The sequence below is a fragment of the Sinocyclocheilus rhinocerous genome, unplaced genomic scaffold (assembly GCF_001515625.1).
Source record: "Sinocyclocheilus rhinocerous isolate Xijiao unplaced genomic scaffold, SAMN03320098_v1.1 scaffold998, whole genome shotgun sequence".
Classification (NCBI taxonomy): Eukaryota; Metazoa; Chordata; class Actinopteri; order Cypriniformes; family Cyprinidae; genus Sinocyclocheilus; species Sinocyclocheilus rhinocerous.
This window is the reverse complement of record NW_015662265.1, coordinates 261114-280706: the sequence shown is the minus strand read 5'-3', so window position 1 is coordinate 280706 and position 19593 is coordinate 261114. Positions and strand designations below refer to the sequence as shown.

Here is a 19593-nt window from a genome sequence, read left to right as displayed (position 1 = left end):
ATTTGCTTGGTAACAGCCCAAATGACTTATAATATGAATTGACTGATTCAAGTTAAGAATCTGACTGAAAAGATGATGCACACTTTTAGAAAAAATGGCTTTATAAAGGTAAAAATGCCCATAAAAGGTAAAAATCAATTTAAACTTATTGGAAAAGATGAATTTCTATCACTGTTGTGAACTGATCACCACACAGAATATGCAGAATATCAAAAACTTTAGAAGTCAGCTGTCTACGGTAGTCCTTATCAACCTTATCCTTATCAAATATCAGCACAATAACACACTCAGCAAAATGTTGTCTAATTATCGTTATCGATAAAATCCCAGAAAATATCGATATATATTTTTGTTAATATCGCACAGTCTAGTAGTTATATTTAACGTTTTGTTTAGGAAAAAATTAAAATAAATATGAGAAGTGCCCTTTTTTCCACTTGAGCTCCTGCCCCTCAAAATGTCTGTGCACGTCCCTGATAATGAGCAAATGATCACACACACAATCCTGAGACACTTCATCACTAACCTTCACTTCACTTTCTGGCAAATTGTTTTTGATAATATTAGAAGAGGGCTCCAACTCTTTCACATCCATTTACTGTAGTTACAAAGTTACTTACTGTTAATAGAATGTCTAAAGTGGACTATCGAAATAAAGTGTAACCCTAATATCATTACACTTTTGCTTAATCAACATGTTTAAATCAGCCTAATTAAATCTTAAGTAATGATTTGAAGTCAATACATTAACTGAATTTGTTTGCTTTAGAAGTAAATGAATTAGATCTGACGTCTGATCTGTGCAGCACTCACCTTCATGACGGGTTGAGCAAAGTATTTGGCACTCCAGTCACAAAGACCCGTCTGCAGACTCACACTGATGAAGCTCCTGTGAGCGGCGGCCTCATCTCCATCCTCAGCAGTCTGAGAAATACACAGACAAATGACAACATGCAACTGAATTGCCAAAGGTTCTTACATGAAAACTAAAAAAAAAAAACAGCATGACATTAACATTAATCATTGAATTTAGTTTGAAATAAGTCTTATGCACATCAGGACTGCATTTATCTGTAAAAACAATAATATTGTGAATCATTATTACAATATAAAATAACCTATTTTACTATATACTTAAAAAGGTAATTTATTCCTGTGATGGCAAAGCAGAATTTTCAGCAGTCATTATTCCAATCTTCAGTCACACGCTCCTTCAAAAATCATTCTAATATGCTCAAGCAACATCTCTTATTATTATAAATGTTCAAACAGTGAATAATTATCGAGTAACATTTAACTTACTATTATACATATTTTATGGAAACGGTTACTTTTTTTCAGGATTCTTTGATAAAAAAAAACAAGTTTAAAAGAACAGCATTTATTTAAAATGGAAATGAATGGAATTTAATTCATCCTTGCTATATAAAAGTATACATTTATATATAAAAACACATAAGTGACAATATATAACTGAATCACCAAATAAACCCTGACAGGGTGATTAGGTCTTGTACAATGACCTTCTGACTGTGCTTTATTCTGCTTTTTATGCAACTGTTTATATGAACATTCAGTTAAAGTCAGTTCATTGTTGATTTAGTGATGTCATCATCCAGCTCAGTTCAGTTATTTTCAATTATATGAATATGAAATAATAATTTCATTTGAAATGATTTTATTATTCGTTATTTTTAGGTTTTTTTTTTTACATCATTTAAATTATTTTTTATTTTTATTATTTTTTATATTTATTTTTATTTATATATTGTTCATCCATAGTCCTCATTTTCTCTCATCCAGCTCTTTATGTGTCTTACGGGTTTCTTGTACATCAGAGAGAAATTTTCCTTCTTTAACTGGAGACTACCGAGGTTCTAGCCATCTAACAAAGGTTTTATGCTCTACAGTCGTAAATTCAAGACATAAATTTTGTGTTTTTGCAAAGTTTGCATCTTAAGCTGTTGTGGTGTTCATTCACAATGTTTCTAGATTATTGTTTAGAGTGATCAGATGCATTTTAAATAATTGCTAAAAGCTTCATTGGCCAAAAAAATTTACTTTTCACAAAAAAAAAACAAAAAAAAGGTTTTTTGATCCTGACGCAAAATGCCCAGCTAACATTAATTGACTAATCATATCAGCAGCACATGTGAAAGTGTGAATGAGTAGGGTACAACGGGGCTAAAGGCGCCCCGGGGTAAAAGGCGCCTTTGATATTATTTTTATCTAAACCACTAGATGGCACAAAAACGTGGCGTTGTACTTTCCAAAACATTCGCTTTTCAAGATGCACGTGTATATTTGTCTGATTCTTGACGCGATCGTGCGCAACAGTGCAAAGTTGATTCTGTGCTTGATCAAATATTTTATGTTGTAGATTTAAGTAGCAAGTGAGAATCGCTAAAATTAATGCATATATTTTGAGACAAAGGTCTTTATGATTTTCAGTTTTGTTTAAGATAATTAAAGCAACCGTTTTTAAATAACGAAATAATATAAAAATTAACTTTTCACAAAAAACACATTTCACTGTTTTTTGATCCTGACACAAAATGACCAGCTAACATTAATTGACTAATCATATCAGCAGCACATGTGAAAGTGTGAATGAGTACTAGTCAGGTGAAATCACTATTATACTAATTAGATTGTAAGAGCAGACTGATTGCTAAAAAGGAGGGAAGAAGCGCTTCCAATCATTGTGTTCTTGTTAGCAATGGTTACCTCCAAAGAAACACGTGCAGCCATCATTGCTTTGCATCAAAATGGCCTCACATGCAAGGAAATTGCTACAAAGAATATTGCACCTGAAAGAACCACCGGATCATCAAGAACTTCAAGGAGAGAGGTTCGACTGCAGTGAAGAAGTCACAGTACAGCTGGTTGTGGATAGATCTGTGGGAAACCAATATCACTGTTTTACCTGATCAGGGCCCTTGTCAAACATCTTCCTGATGCGTGGGAACTGCTGTGAGTGGGGCGCCTGACCACCCAGCGTTGGTGTGTATGGTAGACGAGAGGGCGGCCCCTCTCGGACCGGCGGTTTGGGCACTTCATTGGTGAGGCTGGAGCTGGAGGCACCAGGCATAGGTGGAGATCCGCTGGAGGGAGATGAAGAGCGTTTGGATCTGTGGGAAGCACTACAACACCAACAAGCATGGCCATAACACACAGATTAATGCGCTGCAAAAGAACAGGGCCAGCATGCATTGCAATGCTGCATGTTAAAACAAAATCAACAGCAATAGCCAAGCATAGCCAATAAACATATTCCAAAAGGAGCAGGATGCTGTTTAATAAATGCAAAGGAGAGTAAAATAAGAGAAATGCACAAGCTATTACATTCTGCTTTGTCACCTGTTATTTAAAAAAAAAAATCATTCCAGGTTACTATACGGTCCTGACGCTGATTTTAAGCAAATTAAATACATATTTAAGTATTTATAACTCACCCTGCTTGATGTATGAGTGTTCCTTTGCTGGTGGGGCTGGCAGGTGCTGATTGGGTCAGAGATCCTGAGTCCAGAATCCTCTGTGTACGAGCGTTCATGGTGGCCTGATGTGAGAAGCAGTGGCAGAAGGCAGATGCATTACAAAAATGTAAAAGTCTAAAACTGTGCATCACATAGCCCTGCACTGCAAAAAATGCTTTTCAAGCTTAGATTTTTTGTCTTGTTTCCAGCCAAAATATCTAAAAATTCTTAAATAAAGAAGGATTTTCTAGACAAGTAAAAATTATTGTCTTGTTTTCAGAAAAACAAGTCGAATTTAAGAAACAAGCAAAATAATCTGCCAATGGGGTAAACAAAATAATCTTATTTCAAACAGAAAACAAGATTATTTTGCTTACCCCATTGGCAGATTATTTTGCTTGTTTCAAGCAAAAACTCACTTAATTTTGACTTGTTTTTTTCTGAAAACAAGACAATAATTTTTACTTGTCTAGAAAATCCTTCTTGATTTAAGAATTTTTAGATATTTTGGCTGGAAACAAGACAAAAAATCTAAGCTTGAAAAGCATTTTTTTGCAGTGCAAGTACACCAAAAGCAGCAAAAATTCAAGGAAAACCTACATTAACAGTCTAAATTTATGATCTACTGTACCTGTACAACAGTGACTACTGTGCCATTTAAAAGTTGTGTATCTAAGTGCTAGAAGAAAAAAAAACTTTCTGGTGGCCCCGTAGTATTTTAAGTAAAATGTAGTAAAAGTTAATGTGTGCAAATATAGAGAATGCATCTCTGTTTGAGCTGCAATCCTAGAGACAAAAGTAACAGCAAAACTCTTCCTCATAACTATAATCACAGCCTAAAATGGTAAAAATCTGAAAATGTGCTGTTTATAAAAACAGAGCAAGTTGACTTATCTGCTTCATCTAAATCTAGTTAACAATCCCATCCTCTCACTGCCATCTGGAGAGATGGTCTAATCTGATTTATATGCTAAAACCTGCTGGGAAGCGAAAGAGAGGTAGATTCATCATGATTGAGTAGACGGAAATAAAGTTATTCTGTGTTTGGGCTGCAGATCAAACATTAAAATGACTGTGTTTGTCTCCCACAGATTCATTAAGTTAGAAAAGAAAATAGATATGAATATTGAAAAGATATGATATGGATTATTGAAATGTAAACAATAATCAGTGATAGGGACAGGAGGAGAGAGAAAAAAATATTTATAAGACCAAATAAATCGGATATAAATAAATACATTTATGTTCTTAGTTACAACCCCCATAAAAGAGAGACACTAGCTATGTTCCAAAATCTAGCGATTTGCCTTGCTATAAGACTAAGTGTCCACTGACATTAAGCACCGCAGTGGCTTGAGGGTGTCTACACTAAAAGTGTCAAAGCAATCTTCCATATGTTCTGTAGTTTAAGTCCTTAAGGCTTTAACATAGTTTGCTGCTACTATGTTGATAAGCTAGCAGCATGATACTTTAAAAATCACAAATGCTTCACACATTAAAAATATTAGTTATAATAATTTGTTTTATTACACATTTTAAAATATTTTTATTATTAAATTAAGGGCAAATGCATTTCCACTTGATTTTTTTTTTTCTCACCTAGCTTGTCACAGAGCATTTTGATAATTAAGATGCTTACCTTTTAGAAAAGCCATGCATCATCATGAGCATATACTGTATGATGCCCTAAAATTATACTTCTTATTTAACGTAGTTTGCACAAACACATAATTTCATAGTTTGCTGCTATGTTTTCCTCTAAATCCAAATCTGTTGTATTATTTAAATCCAAGATCTAATCTAGAAGGATAAAAGCAGAGGCATCACAATGGCACGGGGGTGGAGCACCATTAAACAACACTATACTTGCACACCGTTAATAATTTATGAAAAACAAAATATAAGCTCATCTTATCCGATTCTCATGTGAGATTGAGTTTATATATACTTGAAAAAAAATCACTGAAGTGCTTATGAAGCTGGTACTCCAAAAAAAAAAAAAAAAACTTTAAAAGTCTGCTTCAAAAACGAAATTCCATTGTTAGTTATTTGGCTGCAATCAGGCTCAAACTGATGTAGACATGATGCAAGCAGACCTGAGAAAACAAGCAAGAATGTCTGATACTCTGTCAGAGGATTTTGGGAACTCCGACTACCCCTCCTCAGTTTGAACTCTGTAACAGGGGATTGTAACAACACTCAAGCTTCAACTTAAAAACATAACTCAGTATGGTGTATGAAAAGAAGATTTTTAGTAATGCGAAAAAGCTAATCAGTCTGCAGTAACTGTGTGTTTCCCAAAGTCTCTGCATCTTGCTTATGCTAGATGATGTCAAATTGAGAGTAATGTGATGACAAATATATTAATTAGTGAAGCCTCACAGACCTCTGAGAACCACATAGAAAGCCACTTCTAAGTAACTTCTACGTGTTGCTTTAGGCAAAATCATGAACATGGATTCGAAAAAGTAAATTCAGCTAAATTTATATGAACTTACATGAACTCAAATGAACAGAAAACCAAAATCAAAAACCAAAAAATGTGGCCATGTAAAGCTTGCCACTGTTTTAAGTAAGCAGTTAAGCTGAACTTCTGGAAACCCTTGAGCAATGTAATTTTGAGGAAGCGCTTTGACAATGTAGTTCGCCAAGCTACTAGCTAGTCATAATTTGAAGCAGTTAAAGATACTCTTTTGAGCAAAGAATTTGTTATCAAGACACCCAGGGAAAAAAAGCAAACAACAGTAAATTGAAGATCTGCTAGCTTAGTACAAAGCATTGCAAATTACGATCAGAATGGTACAATATCAAATTTCTGATTTATATTCACTGGTATAAAAACAAGCCTCAAATTTACAAATTTATACTGAAAGAAAATATTGAAAAGATCCTATACATAGCAATGAACAGAAAATTACCAAAATATTCATGTGAATCTTTTCATTTACATTCTGAACAAACCAATAATTAATTCGACTTACCAACGAAACATATGGGAGAGGGACGAAACAACTGACTAGAATGAATGTTCCCTCAGCATTCTTAATAGTAAAGCTACATAGAAAACAATGTGAATTAAAAAAAAATTATATACTGCTTGATGTTGGTGAATTGTTACTGGACAAGCTGCAATATTAAGAAAACAGCAACTGAAAATGCAGTGTCTCTAGTTTTATCTAGTGGATAGGGATAGGGATAGGGATGTGAGTAGGGACTCGTCGGCCATATATGAGGAGTCTGAGAGGAAGCAGGGTACTGACACAGCTTGCACAGCAGATACTCAGACACAGAAGTCAGTGGTGGTGGTTGTTAGCTTCTTAACTTACAGGTGCCTCTCAGAGCGGCTGCTCATATTACCAGGCCACAGGGAGCCATTTCTTTTTAATTGCATTTGCTTAATAATAACAAACAGGGCTGAATGTGGAAAGTTTAATAGTAGGACGTATAAGGCTCAGATGTAATATGTGGGCTTGTGTATGTGTGGACACATGTTAGACACATAAGTGCATGATTTCTGGATTCTTACAAAAAAAGTACTGTGGCAGTATGGAATTGAAAGGTATCAGATGGTAATAAAGATTTATGATTAGAGCTAAAATTGCCTCCTTGATCCATTTCATTGCATTCATCCACTTTCATTACATGGAAGAGAGAAGTGTGAACATTCTTAAAAACACAGTGGGTCCTATTTACTAATAATTGCATAGATTATGTGTATTCATACGCACATTCGAACTTCTCAAGAAAACTTTCTGCCTAATTCACAACATGCGCGTAAGCACATTAATTTTTCTTAACCTTGTTCTAATGTTAGTGAATTTGGAGTATTCTAAATAAGCAGCCGTGAGCACGAGGTGAGTCTTTTTTATAAAACACACCCAAACCATCTCTATATAACGGCATTCCACACAACCTTTCCTTGACAGTTTTTTGAAACTCTCGTCAAAAATATGCCGCTCTCTACAGACATGCTCTTGCCAGATCCTTGTGCACTGCCAAGTGTGCCATACTCAAAACTAGTTCAAACACAATAAACACCTTAAGCACTTTTTCCTACCCAATTTCTTCCTACCAGTCAACTTTTAATTTAATATGCTTTGATACAGCACTCTGTGAACAGCCACCTCTTTCAGTAATGACCTTCTGTGACTTACCCTCTTTGTGGAGGGTGTCAATGATTGTCTTCTGGACCATTGCCAAGTCAGCAGTCTTCCCCATTATTGTGGATTCAAAGAACAAGAGATACCCGAAATTTACACTGTAGGGATTGTCATTTAATGAAACTCAAATGTAAATATTCTAATATTTTGAGATACTGGATTTTTGACTTTCATGAGCTGTAAGCTCAAATCACCAAAATTAAAACAAATTTTTTTTAAAATGTTTTACTTTACATTTAATGAATCTAGAATATATGAAAGTTTCACTTTTTGAAATAAGTTACAAAAAATGAACTTTTTCCACGATATTCAAATTTTTTTAGATGCACCTATACAAATATATAGATATAAGAAGAAACAGCAGATAAATATGTGAGCACAGTGAAATGGGGCAGATGTAATTAGGCTCCCAGGAATGTCTGTACCTTGTATGCAATGCTGTTGAGAACCTTCATGGCCAGATCAGAGACATCTGGAAATGGATCAGCTGCAAGATGCAGTAGCACCCTCCAAATCTGAGTATATACACTGTTAAAAGACACTCCTGAAAAGATAAATCACATTTCAACACATTTTGTTAGTTTCATTAAAAAAAAAAAAAAAAAGGGAATGATGCATTCAGATCCTTCCTAAGACATTCTTTTTTAAAAAGGTACTGCTGAGGTACCTTGATACAGTGACACTATCAAAATACAGGGCTACTTTTATATGGTATTGAATGATTAACATTTTCATATACAATGACAATTAAATCATACTTACAAGAATATTATGGTATCATCATGAAAAACACAATCACAAAACAAAGCAATATTATGGTACTTTACAGCAGTATCAATAAGAATTTTGCAGGGAATAAACAAATACTAAAGCATTCTCTCTTTTATTCAGTCACACCAGTTTTTACAGGACAGTTTAAGGTCAGTTGTTTATGATTTTGTCAATATGTCCAATAAAAGAAACAGATGAAACTGAATATCCAGTACAGTCATTAAGGTCACTAATTACTTCACCTCCTTGTTCCAATAAAAACAGGACTATCGATTTACACAATAGAAATAAGCAGATCTAATCCATCTTTCATTAGAAGCGGTCATTACTGTTATCAGGATGTCATTGACTGGTCTGGAAATTATGTGATTTCAGAAGCAGGAAACAGCTGTGGGAACACGTTGATTTCAATCTGACATTTTCTCTCCTGTCCCTGGAGTGAACTGGCAACCGCAGCTGACATTATCATTTTTTTGTTTTGTTTTTTTTCCCCTCCCAATTCTCGTGCATTTTCATTCCGTCATCATCTGCAGAATGCCACCCCCCATTTCTGTCACTATAGTTCATCCTGCTCTGCACCATTCAGGCGAACAAGACACATTTCTTCAATTACGTAGTGGTGCCATTCTCACCTCATCATGAGACTGGGTGCAATTGCCATCTGTGCGTGTGTGTTACCGTCAACATCCTATCCACTGGACGAGTGTGCCTGTGCTGGAGTGTGTATAAGTGTGTGTGAACATCAAGAGCCCACCAGTCAGATGAGCGTATTTGTGATGCAGAAAGAGTGTGTGCATTCCCTGTGGTGCTGCGTGAGAGTGGAGCCCCTCATCATTGGCATGCACATTGTGTCTGCCAATGCACGCACAATCCAAAGCACTTCATGAACACACTCTCCAGAGACACCTCCTCCAACTTGCTCTCTCTTCGTGCACTTTTCTTTATTCACACAAAAACAGCAGGTATGGAGAGCAGATGTACATTGATCTGAAAGCTAATAAACAGTTTTCTGACCCTCACTCTAATAGCCACTTCACCTAAATGCTGATCTTAAGCCATTTCACCTGAAATTAGTAGTAACCTTTGATGGACCAAAAACAAACTAATTTAAATTTTGCAGCTAAGAGAAATCAATAACCGTTGAATAATCAGCAGTTAAAGTATAATATGGGAAAAGGCGGGGCTCTAGCATACTCCTTTATTTTTATTGGCCGATGTAAACAGAGCCATAATTCTCCACAGATGGTCATGAAATATTCAGCAGGACTGCAGTGGTGTGCTGTCAAAACCTGCCACAGTTTCAGAAAGCACTAAGAAATGGACCCATTAGGAAGTTAGAGGTTTATAACACTGACAAAATATTTCACTAACCATAGCAGATCAGTGTATTATGATATTATTCCAGTGCTTAACATACTTCTCTAGGGAACGTTAAAAGCTCTCGCTCATATTCCATGCATCAGCACTGGAGAAATGTGGATATGAGCAAAAAGATACAAGTAGACTATTGACCATTAAATTCCAAGTTGGAATTTACAAGATCAGGCCAGTGTAATGATCTGTATAAAGGCTGTAACTGCTTAAACATTCACCAGTTGCTTCGAATGAACTACATGATGTGCTGATTGATTAATTAAAGTAGACACAATAAATTGCATATCAATATTTACTCAAAAAATCCCAATCATTAGAGGACGACTGAATAAAGTGATGAATAAACATTACAAAAACTTTTAGAAGATTTTGGATGAATGAATAAATAAATAAATTTAAATAAATAAACAAATAAATACTTAAACACAAAAATGTTCCATGACTCATCCAGTCATCCATGATCACAATTTTGCTTTATAAAAATTCCCATTTTAAACTATAAAAATGATAAAAATTGGAAACAAGTTTGTTTAAATACATTCAGTTTCATCAAAAATGTGACCCTGGACCACAAAACCAGTCTTATGTTGCACAGGTATATTTATAGCAATAGCCAAAAATATTGTATGGGTCAAAATTAAAATAATATTGTATTGTATCGGTCAAAATGATCAATTTTCTTTTATTATGCTCATCAAGGCTGTATCTATTTGATTAAAAATACAGAAAAATATTTGGTAAAATATTACTGCAATTTAAAATAACAGTTTTTTATTTTAATATACTTTAAAATATAATTTATTCCTGTGAAGCATGAATTTTCAATCCTTCAGAAATCATTCTAATATGCTGATATATAATCAGTGTTGGAAACAGTTGTGCTGCTTAATATTTTTTGGAACATGTGATTTTACTTTTTATACATCAAAAAATCAGAGAAAAAAGTATCCAAATAGTTGTATCTCGGCCAAATATTGTCCTGTCCTAACAAACCATACATCAATGGAAAGCTTATTTATTCAGCTTTCAGACCAGAGCTTTTGTGGTCCAGGGTCACAAATACTAACATACAACTTATCCAATATAAAGTAATACATAGAACACACCTAACCCAAAACGAATAGTTTAAAATGGGAATGACAGATTCAAACAAATGTGTGCACTGCAATCTCAATATACAAGATGAAGTCCATATGCTCTCTGGTTGTGCACCCTGGTTACTATAGGCTAAATTTTGGAAAGAAGTCACTGCAAAACTGTCTACTGTCCCTCCCTACTTCTGTCTCTATATCACCAAGAAAACAATTCTGGCCAACTGGAAAAATAAAATATCCACTACACAATGGCTACAGGTACTATCAGTCCATAAAAAGGAACACAGATGGTGATTTTCAAACACAAATTACCTCAATTTAAACAAATATTTAGCACCATTGCTTGTGTAAATGATAAATGAATGTGTGTGTGCGAATATATATATATATATATATATATATATATACACACACACACTGCCATTAAAAAGTTTGGTATCAGTTAAAGATTATAAAGATTTTTAATGTTTTTTTTATTTTAATATACTTTAAAATATAATTTATTCCTGTGAAGCAACGCTGAATTTTCAGCATCATGACTCCAAGTCTTCAGTGTGACATGATCCTTCAGAAATCTTCAGAAAGTTTGGGGTCAGCAATTTCTTTCTTTCTTTCTCTCTTTCTTTCTTTCTCTTTTTTAAAATAAATTAATACTTTTATTCAGCAAGGATGTGTTAATTGGATAAAAAGTGATAGTAAAGAAAATATTTCTATTTTGAATAAATGCTGTTCTTTTTAACTTTTTATTCATCAAAGAATCAAAGAAAAAAGTATCACAGGTTCCAAAAAATAAAATAAAAATAAAATTAATCACCACAACAATTTCAACACTGATAATAAATCAGCATATTTCTGAAGGATTATGTGACACTGAAGTCTGGAGTAATGGGCTGATGAAAATTCAGTGCTGTGTAATAGCCAAAATATTTGACCTTTTATATGTTGTTTTCAAATACTCTGCAACTTCACTTTAAGCAAACACCTGCTATAAAAGACGCCACGAATCAACCAGTAACCGTGTAAACTAAAGGTGCTTTGAACTCTGGACTCTGCTGTGTTCGCACTTAGTTTCCTCCATTGCCTGGCTACTGATTTCTGTATGCAAAGCACAGTCACTCCTGGAGGTTAAATAAGGACTGTAGAAACAGCTTCATACTTTAAATGAATTAGTAACAGATTATATAAAACCGAAGAGGGGATAAGGAGGAGGATATAAGGAAAGGATGGGTTGACAGGAGGTCAGAGGAGAAATATGAAATGAAGAGGTTTTGTAAGGTGCTGGTGTAGATTCTGCACTGATGTTACTCAGAGGTGTGAGGGGATGACGACTTAAAAAGGAGAATATGAACAGCATTCAGTACATGTAAAACTGTATCAGTTTACATAAAAATGTAAATTCAGCCATCATTTCTTCATCCTCTGGCTGTTCCTTTTCCATGAATTCACAGAGAAAACAGTTTTATTCAAAGCAACTCTGACAAAATATGCAACAGCAATTAAACAAAAGAGAACAAAAGGAGTATTACCATACCAAACCTCTGTGAGTAAACCTGTATGTTTTTCTCTTACATGCAAAAAAGAAAGAAGAACTTTTGCTAAATGCACAAGCTGCTATTTTATAATATCATATACAAATTAATGACACTGATGAACTGTCAGATTCACACCAACGACAACCGGCAAAATCATATGTTTTAGAACATATTTTAGAATATGCTTTTAGGGGTTTTCAAAGTCAAAGACAGCGGGCTTCCCTTTTGACACAAAGTAGTAGCAACCTCCCCCCTGAATTCTGACAACTAAATACAGTGAAGTGTGTTCCTAATCTATGACTCACTGCAATCATCTTTGATCCTTGAATGTAATAGTCATCCCTCAAACGGGGGGGGGGTGAGTTCTCAATAGTTGTGGATGTAAACATATTATACTGTAAAGAAGGCATCAAAACAGCCTTCTGGCAGTTTGCTTTAAATATGGGTTAATGTGACATGGAAAGTGTGTCAGGAGTTGTGGTTGCATATCTATTATGGGCCTGCAGTATGTGCAGTTCATGTTGACCTGTTAAAATCAGCCATCAGGTCAAAATTATAGTGAGATTAATAAAATATAGATGAAGAGTGTTATCAAAAGTGGTGTGTCCAGGGCTTAAAATGAACACTTGCCAAGCACCAAATGGGATAATAATAAAAAACAGCTTCAGTGCAGTGGCATAAGTTTGTATTAAAATGTGTCGGGGACTAGGTTGTGTGTGTGTGTGTGTGTGGGGGGGGTTGCTGTGAAGTTGTCATGGCAATGATATACATTGCCGGTTGATTTCCCTTTACTGGATGCACTATAAATGTCGCAAGAAGCAGTAAATATATATGCATAAATTAATTTGTACAGAACATCATCAGACTTCTCTGGATCAGTTCCCACTCATTTGTGTGCGTATTTCTCCGTGCAATGTACAGTACAGTAGCCGCACAACACCACCAGCACGAGTGGCAGCAGTGCAGTATCCTCTCTTTTACTTTGTGATATAAGCCTCCAACATGCCTATTTTTTTTTAAATGGTTTCAAAAAGTGATTATTATGCTACACTATACTATACTATATTTCAGATTATTATACATTTAAAGAGGTGTGCATTATGCCACTAAATAAATACAACGATAGAAAATGTGGATTACATGGGAAAATTATTACAGTGTTTCTCAATCGATTTGACACATTTCTCCAAACTCAGGTCACTGTTCTCAAACACAGTAATCTGAACACTTTGTAATAGTCCTAAACAGATTATAAGTTTTCATTCATTTCATACAAATTACAAATCATGCGCATAATTTTCTCAAAACACTATGCACAAAACTCTCAAATGTTTTCATAATGGTTAATACAACCAATACTTTAAAATATATTTTAAAAGCAATTGTAGCTTCTTTTATTGGTTTTACACAAATCACAAATATTTATGTACCATTTGTCCAAACACAACAAACTAAATTCTGTCATTTGTCATTCTATCAAATGAACATGGTGTATTTTATCTAAACTGATAACTACTCAGTTAATCATAAACTCAACACAGGAAATGCAGCTTTCCTAATCATTAAGACATTTATCACAATTGCTTTAGATTAATAATAAAAGGGAAAGTATACAAAGAGCACAAAAGAATATGCAATAAATAAAGAAAGAAAGAAAGAAAGAGGTCTAAGTCTATAAGGCGGATAGGGGAGAGAAAGGGGCGTAATGAGAGAAGAAGAAGAGTGGAACAGGTAGAAAGAGATGAGCAGAGAGGAGGATGTGAGAAAAGAGGAGAGGAGAAGGAAAGGGAGAAGGGATGATTAGAGAAGAGGGCATTGGTCTAGTGGAAAGAGCAAGAGGAGAAACTGTAAGAAGACATGGACAGAGAAGACGTGGACAACAGGTTGGAAGAAGAGGTAGAAGGTGCAGATGTAAAAAAAATCATGGCCTCTCCTTTAGAGAAGCTTCAGGAAAAAGTTACTATGTCAATACACTTATAAAGTGTTGTACTATGATTGTTGATTGTTTAGATTTTTAGTCCTCCTGGGACAACTTCTGTTATTTACTGTGAATGTCCAAACATTTTTCAGAATTTAAGTTCAAGAACATTCAGGTGGACAATCAAGATTATTTTGTTGACATGGTGGTCCAGAACAACATCACCAGCCACAAAGCAAGAGGCCTGTGGAGATGTTGAGACAGGAGCTTTTCAAGCATGGATTCAATTTTAAATTTTTTTTTAATTTTTGGGTTACATTCTGCAAAGAAGAATGGGCCAAAGCTCTACAGCAACGCTGTACAAGACTGCTCTGTAGTTATCAGAAGCGTTGCTTTGCAGATTTTGTTGCTAAAGGTGGAACAACCAGATTTTAATTATCTTTATTTAATGGTATTATAGTATATGATTTTATAGTTTTACTAGTTTAATTTGTCACATGGGTGATAGGTGTTGGGTAAATGTGTATTTTAATTTGTGTATTTATGCAACTATTGATGAATATGTTTTATAATCAATAGAGAACACACCTATAGTTTTGATGTTAATATTTACTTTTAATAAACACATTATTAGAAAAAATGCAGTGCTTCATTTTGCAGTAAAGTTGGCTGTTTGATTAAAATATGCATGTGCTTAAATGGCTGTGTTAATTGTTTTGAGAGCAATTACATTGGAGAAAAGTGTCAAATCGATTGAGAAAAACTGTAATGATATAGGCCTAGCCTAGCCTAGCTTTCTAACATCCCCATGTTTAAACTAAAATAAATGTTTAATGATTGTGAGTTATATATTTTTTCTGCATGTCATTTGCAGGGCTCCATGAAGTGGTCTACACATTTTCAACATAAGCATAAAGTCAGGGACAGTTAAACTTATTAATTCCTGCAGGTTTTCATATAGAGATCTGTGTCAGTGTAAAATCAGTACAAAATCTAATTTGAAGCCAAAACCTAAAGAAAATAAGAAAATAATTTCTTACGATGCAGAATCAGAATTTGAACAGCCTCCTTGCACTATAATATACAAAATATACACCACTAGAGCATCAATCTCACAGTCAGTACCAGAACTGTGACCACATAAAAATTATTTGTATTATTGTGAAGCGAGAGAGATGAAGAGTTCTTTTCTCTTGTGTGTGTGTGGACATGCTGTAGGAAAATTCTGTGCATTTCACATCCAGTTTATTCATAGTCGAGTGGTAGAGTGTTGGTCAGCATGTCAACGACAACAATTACAGAATGTGCATGACATGTTGAAATGAATGTCATTTTATTAGTAGAATTACTAAAAGTACATTTCAAAAATGTGTATTTGTGACTAATATTAAGTAATGTGACAATATAGACATTGAGTGTAGGTATAAATATGTGTATTGAACAAGCTACCACTTTTAATGCTCCGATGCAAAGTAAACCATCTCATTTTACAGTAAAATAATTTGATTCAATGATATAAATAATACTGCACACCTGTTAAAAAGTATAAAAATCTAAAATATGTTGTAGTACTATATAGCATAGAATAAAACGTAAGCACAGGTTCATGGTCTTGACATTTACTATGCTGCTTGAATAAGTACTACTAAGTTTGCTTCTGTGAATATGAATTATTTCTTAGATTATCTGCTGACTCAACAAATCTAGGCCATTGGCAAGGCAAAGTTGACTGCTAAAAATTAATTAAATGGTGATTAAAGCACCACTTACCAGTCAAAACCTGCAAATGCATTTTGTTACATTTTTAGGTTTGGCAGTGTGTGTGGGTGAAAACATTTGAAATATAGGTATGTCTTATTATGTTCACCTAAATGGATATCACCAACTTCAAATCATTCGCCTCATTATATAATTGCTTTTGCTAGTGTTTTTCTTCTACAGAGAACTGTACCAACCAAAAATCAGAACTTCAAAGACTCTCAAAAAAAAAAAAAAAATTCATATCTCAGATAGCCTACATGGGATTACACAAGATTTGTATTTGAAAGAGAACCAGTTCTAAAGAAGAATAATTTGCTTTTTGGGTTAAAATATTTTTTTTATATGAAATTCGAATGGTATGACAATTAGAGATTAGACTGTACAGAAATGGAAATCTACACGCTACTACACACTACATACATGTAGTCACGCAATGCTGATGTTGTTAACATTAACAATTTGAGAACAATTTATAACAGTAATAATAATTTGCATGGTTTGATGTGATATGAGCTAACCGTTCGTTAGATTTAATCACCATTGGTAGCGCAATTTATTGTAGCGCAGTTGGTCAGAACAAAAGTGTCAAAAGTGTTACTTACTCATTCAGATGACAATATCTGGTAAAAATTCATATTTGGGTCATACTTCCGAGACATAGAATCTGGTATTCCGAAATACAGTGAATAGCCACACCAGTGCGGTGACTGACAGCCACACGTCAAAACATTAGATTCATCCGCACTGAGGAGCCGTGCCGGTGCACAACCCCCATAAAAAGATAATTCCACAAATAACTGCAATTGCAGGTTTCAAACAGAGATGGCGACAAAGAGGCAAAATTTACGGACTGCAGCTTTAAAGAGGCATTTGGTCTATTCAGAGAGACATTTTCAAAGAAAGCTGATGAAGGTCTTGTCTATGATTGTTGCTGAAACAGGGAGTCTTACCAATGAGAGAATTCAAGGAAGAGTACGAGCTGACTCTCCTCATCTTGTCGATGGTTTCAAAGGAGAGAAGGTATTCATCATTATCAGGGCTGCCCAAAGTACTGCTGGCACTGCTGCTGGTGCTCAGATTCCCTGGAGAGAATGCTGCTGGTCCACCTATAACACAGTGGTGGACAGTTACGGAGTAGTTTTACTTCGTTACTGTACTTAAGAAAATTTTTCAAGTATCTGTACTTTACTGGAGTAGTTTTATTTTGAGTAACTTTGCCTTTTACTTCACTACATTCCAAAGCATAAGATCATACTTTTTACTTTACTACATTTCATAAAACATATCGTTACTCCTTATAATATATCACGTGCTCTGACACGCAGAAGCGGTGTCTGATTCAAGAACAAACTGATTCTTTTCAATGAACCTTTTAAATCGGTTCACAAATCGCACCAAACGATATATTCACGAATTAAGCCCAGCTCACACTGTGCGATTTTGGCCACGATTTGGTCGTCTGAGACAAATTTTGAAAATCCTAAAAGAGTCCTATAATCCTAGGCTAAAATCTGTAGTCTTTGATCGTTAGTTTGACATGTTCACCGACAGCCGATTAATGGCCGTTGCGATCAAATTTTACCTCAGACGAACTTCTGGCATTGTCAGAAGATTTGGCGCACAGTCCTGCAGTGTGACATCTCCTACGACGAACGTCAAACTGTCTTCGTTTTTCAAGACAAGCCATGATCAGAATTAATGCTAGAGATTTCTTCTAACCGCATAAACTCCGGCGCTCCCGTCCTCCAATCACGGAATTCATCTGATATGTTGCCTTTGCTATGATAAACACCAGTTGCGCTGCTGTTTTCATGTGGGTGTGAAGTGCTGCTTGCACTATTCTGCATAAATACGCCAGTATTGCTGCCATTCATATACTTTTAATGATAGTCAACATTACAGCCCCGTGTGCAATGCAGCTCGCAGTCACCAAACGTGTATGGGTTGATAATGTAGAACTCCGGGCAAGTTTTCTTGCGCGCACCCGTTTTTAACACGTCTTGACTATCGTACAGTCTGACATTAATGACAACTGAGATCCCACAGTGTGACATGATCATCATGTTCGTACAGTCTGACAAGTACAATCCTAAAGGACTTTTAAAAAATCGCACAGTGTGAGCCCGGCTTTAGAATCTCTACGATTAGCTCAGTGAATAATTTTAAAAAACATAGACCCGGCTAGGACAAGCGGAGTGATACAAAATTGTGAAAGGCCGTTCCTATAGCGATACAGTACAATATCTCACGGTTCTCAACCAATCAGATTTGAGAATATATAAGTCTCTATGTTTTAGGTAAAAAAAACCCCGAAACATTAAAATAACACAGATTAAATAAACTAACTCATGCACGTTCATCTTCCCCGCTGCTGTAATGTTAGCAGTTTTACTAAAATGCTATGCATTTAGCCCTATGTGACGTCTGTTTTTATATTGTTTATCAACAGTATACATTTTTATATTGTTTGGATTAACTAGCGGAGTAGACAGATATGAATGTTTATTAACCATACTGAAAATAAGTAAATATTGTTAGCTGATGCTAACTGTCTAGCTAACAAGGTTGCTGGTGCTAAATTTAGGTAATTTTTAGATATAAAGTCCAAATATTTTTATTGAACCACCTAGATAGATTACATCTGGGGGAAAAAGAAAGAATGTGATGTTCAGAACATGGTAACTACATCAAAGTGGGAAGTGATGCCGTCTGGGGGCATTTGGCCAGGGGTGTTTTTACACCACAGACAAGGTTTGAGAAGAAAAAATTATGAAAATATAATTATATTTTCCTTAAAATGTTCTTCCTAACTTCAGGCCTTATTCTCATGTCATATATAACTGTGATGTTCTGCAAAACAACAAGCTTTAAAACACTTTTTTCTTACTGGTGAAAATCAGATGGTCAAATCTGTTTTCTCTCAGGTACATCGCAGTGTAAGCTTCATAGTGAACATTACTACATCACTCTCATCAACGTAGTCCATATCAACAACAACAATATATCTTGACTCCATATAGTGGTTATTTTGGGAAAATCCCAGGTATTTTGAGCAGTTAGGCATGGGCCGATAACCGGTTTCAAGGTTTACCGCGATTTGAAAATGTCACGGTTTCAAAACCACTAATTTTTTCCATTATACCATTCCTGAGGTATGCGCTGTTTTTCATGTCTTCTTAAAGACTGAAAGTGTAGGAATCTTGGGAGGAGGACGATTTAATGTTAATAAAATTAACAATTCATTTCAGTTCATGTCTCAGAATGTGCATTTTTTGTTTGTAATTTCACATTTGTAATACCATAACGTGAAAGCGCCGCTTTTCTATTGCGAATGTGCCGAATCTGCTGTTGTAATTACAACCGCTAATGCTAGAGAAGGGTAGGGGGAGGCCGGGGGAGCGCTGAGCTCTCGTGCCTCCGTTGGTAAAAAAAAATTTGCCAATCACCATCGAGTGTTCACTTTCAGCGCTGAGGAGTGTTGAGAAAAGAACCCTTGCAAGGGAGGCT

The 19593-nt window shown here is 35.1% G+C and overlaps 1 protein-coding gene and 1 long non-coding RNA gene across 2 annotated transcripts in view; one reads left to right on the top strand and one right to left on the bottom strand.

Annotated features, from left to right (window-relative positions):
* LOC107728016 (uncharacterized) overlaps positions 1 to 2997 on the top strand; it is an 8029-nt gene extending 5032 nt beyond the window's left edge. Inside the window, exons 2-3 of the long non-coding RNA XR_001638423.1 lie at positions 807 to 971; positions 2935 to 2997. This is a non-coding gene — a long non-coding RNA (uncharacterized LOC107728016). The remainder of the gene's footprint in view (positions 1 to 806; positions 972 to 2934) is intronic.
* LOC107728013 (regulatory-associated protein of mTOR-like) overlaps positions 1 to 19593 on the bottom strand; it is a 319255-nt gene that overhangs the window by 38985 nt on the left and 260677 nt on the right. The window contains exons 17-21 of the mRNA XM_016538066.1: positions 17037 to 17192; positions 8062 to 8180; positions 3456 to 3559; positions 2927 to 3104; positions 814 to 924 (exon numbers count right to left, since the gene is read on the bottom strand). Of these exons, the coding sequence (XP_016393552.1) occupies positions 814 to 924; positions 2927 to 3104; positions 3456 to 3559; positions 8062 to 8180; positions 17037 to 17192 (668 nt within the window). The remainder of the gene's footprint in view (positions 1 to 813; positions 925 to 2926; positions 3105 to 3455; positions 3560 to 8061; positions 8181 to 17036; positions 17193 to 19593) is intronic.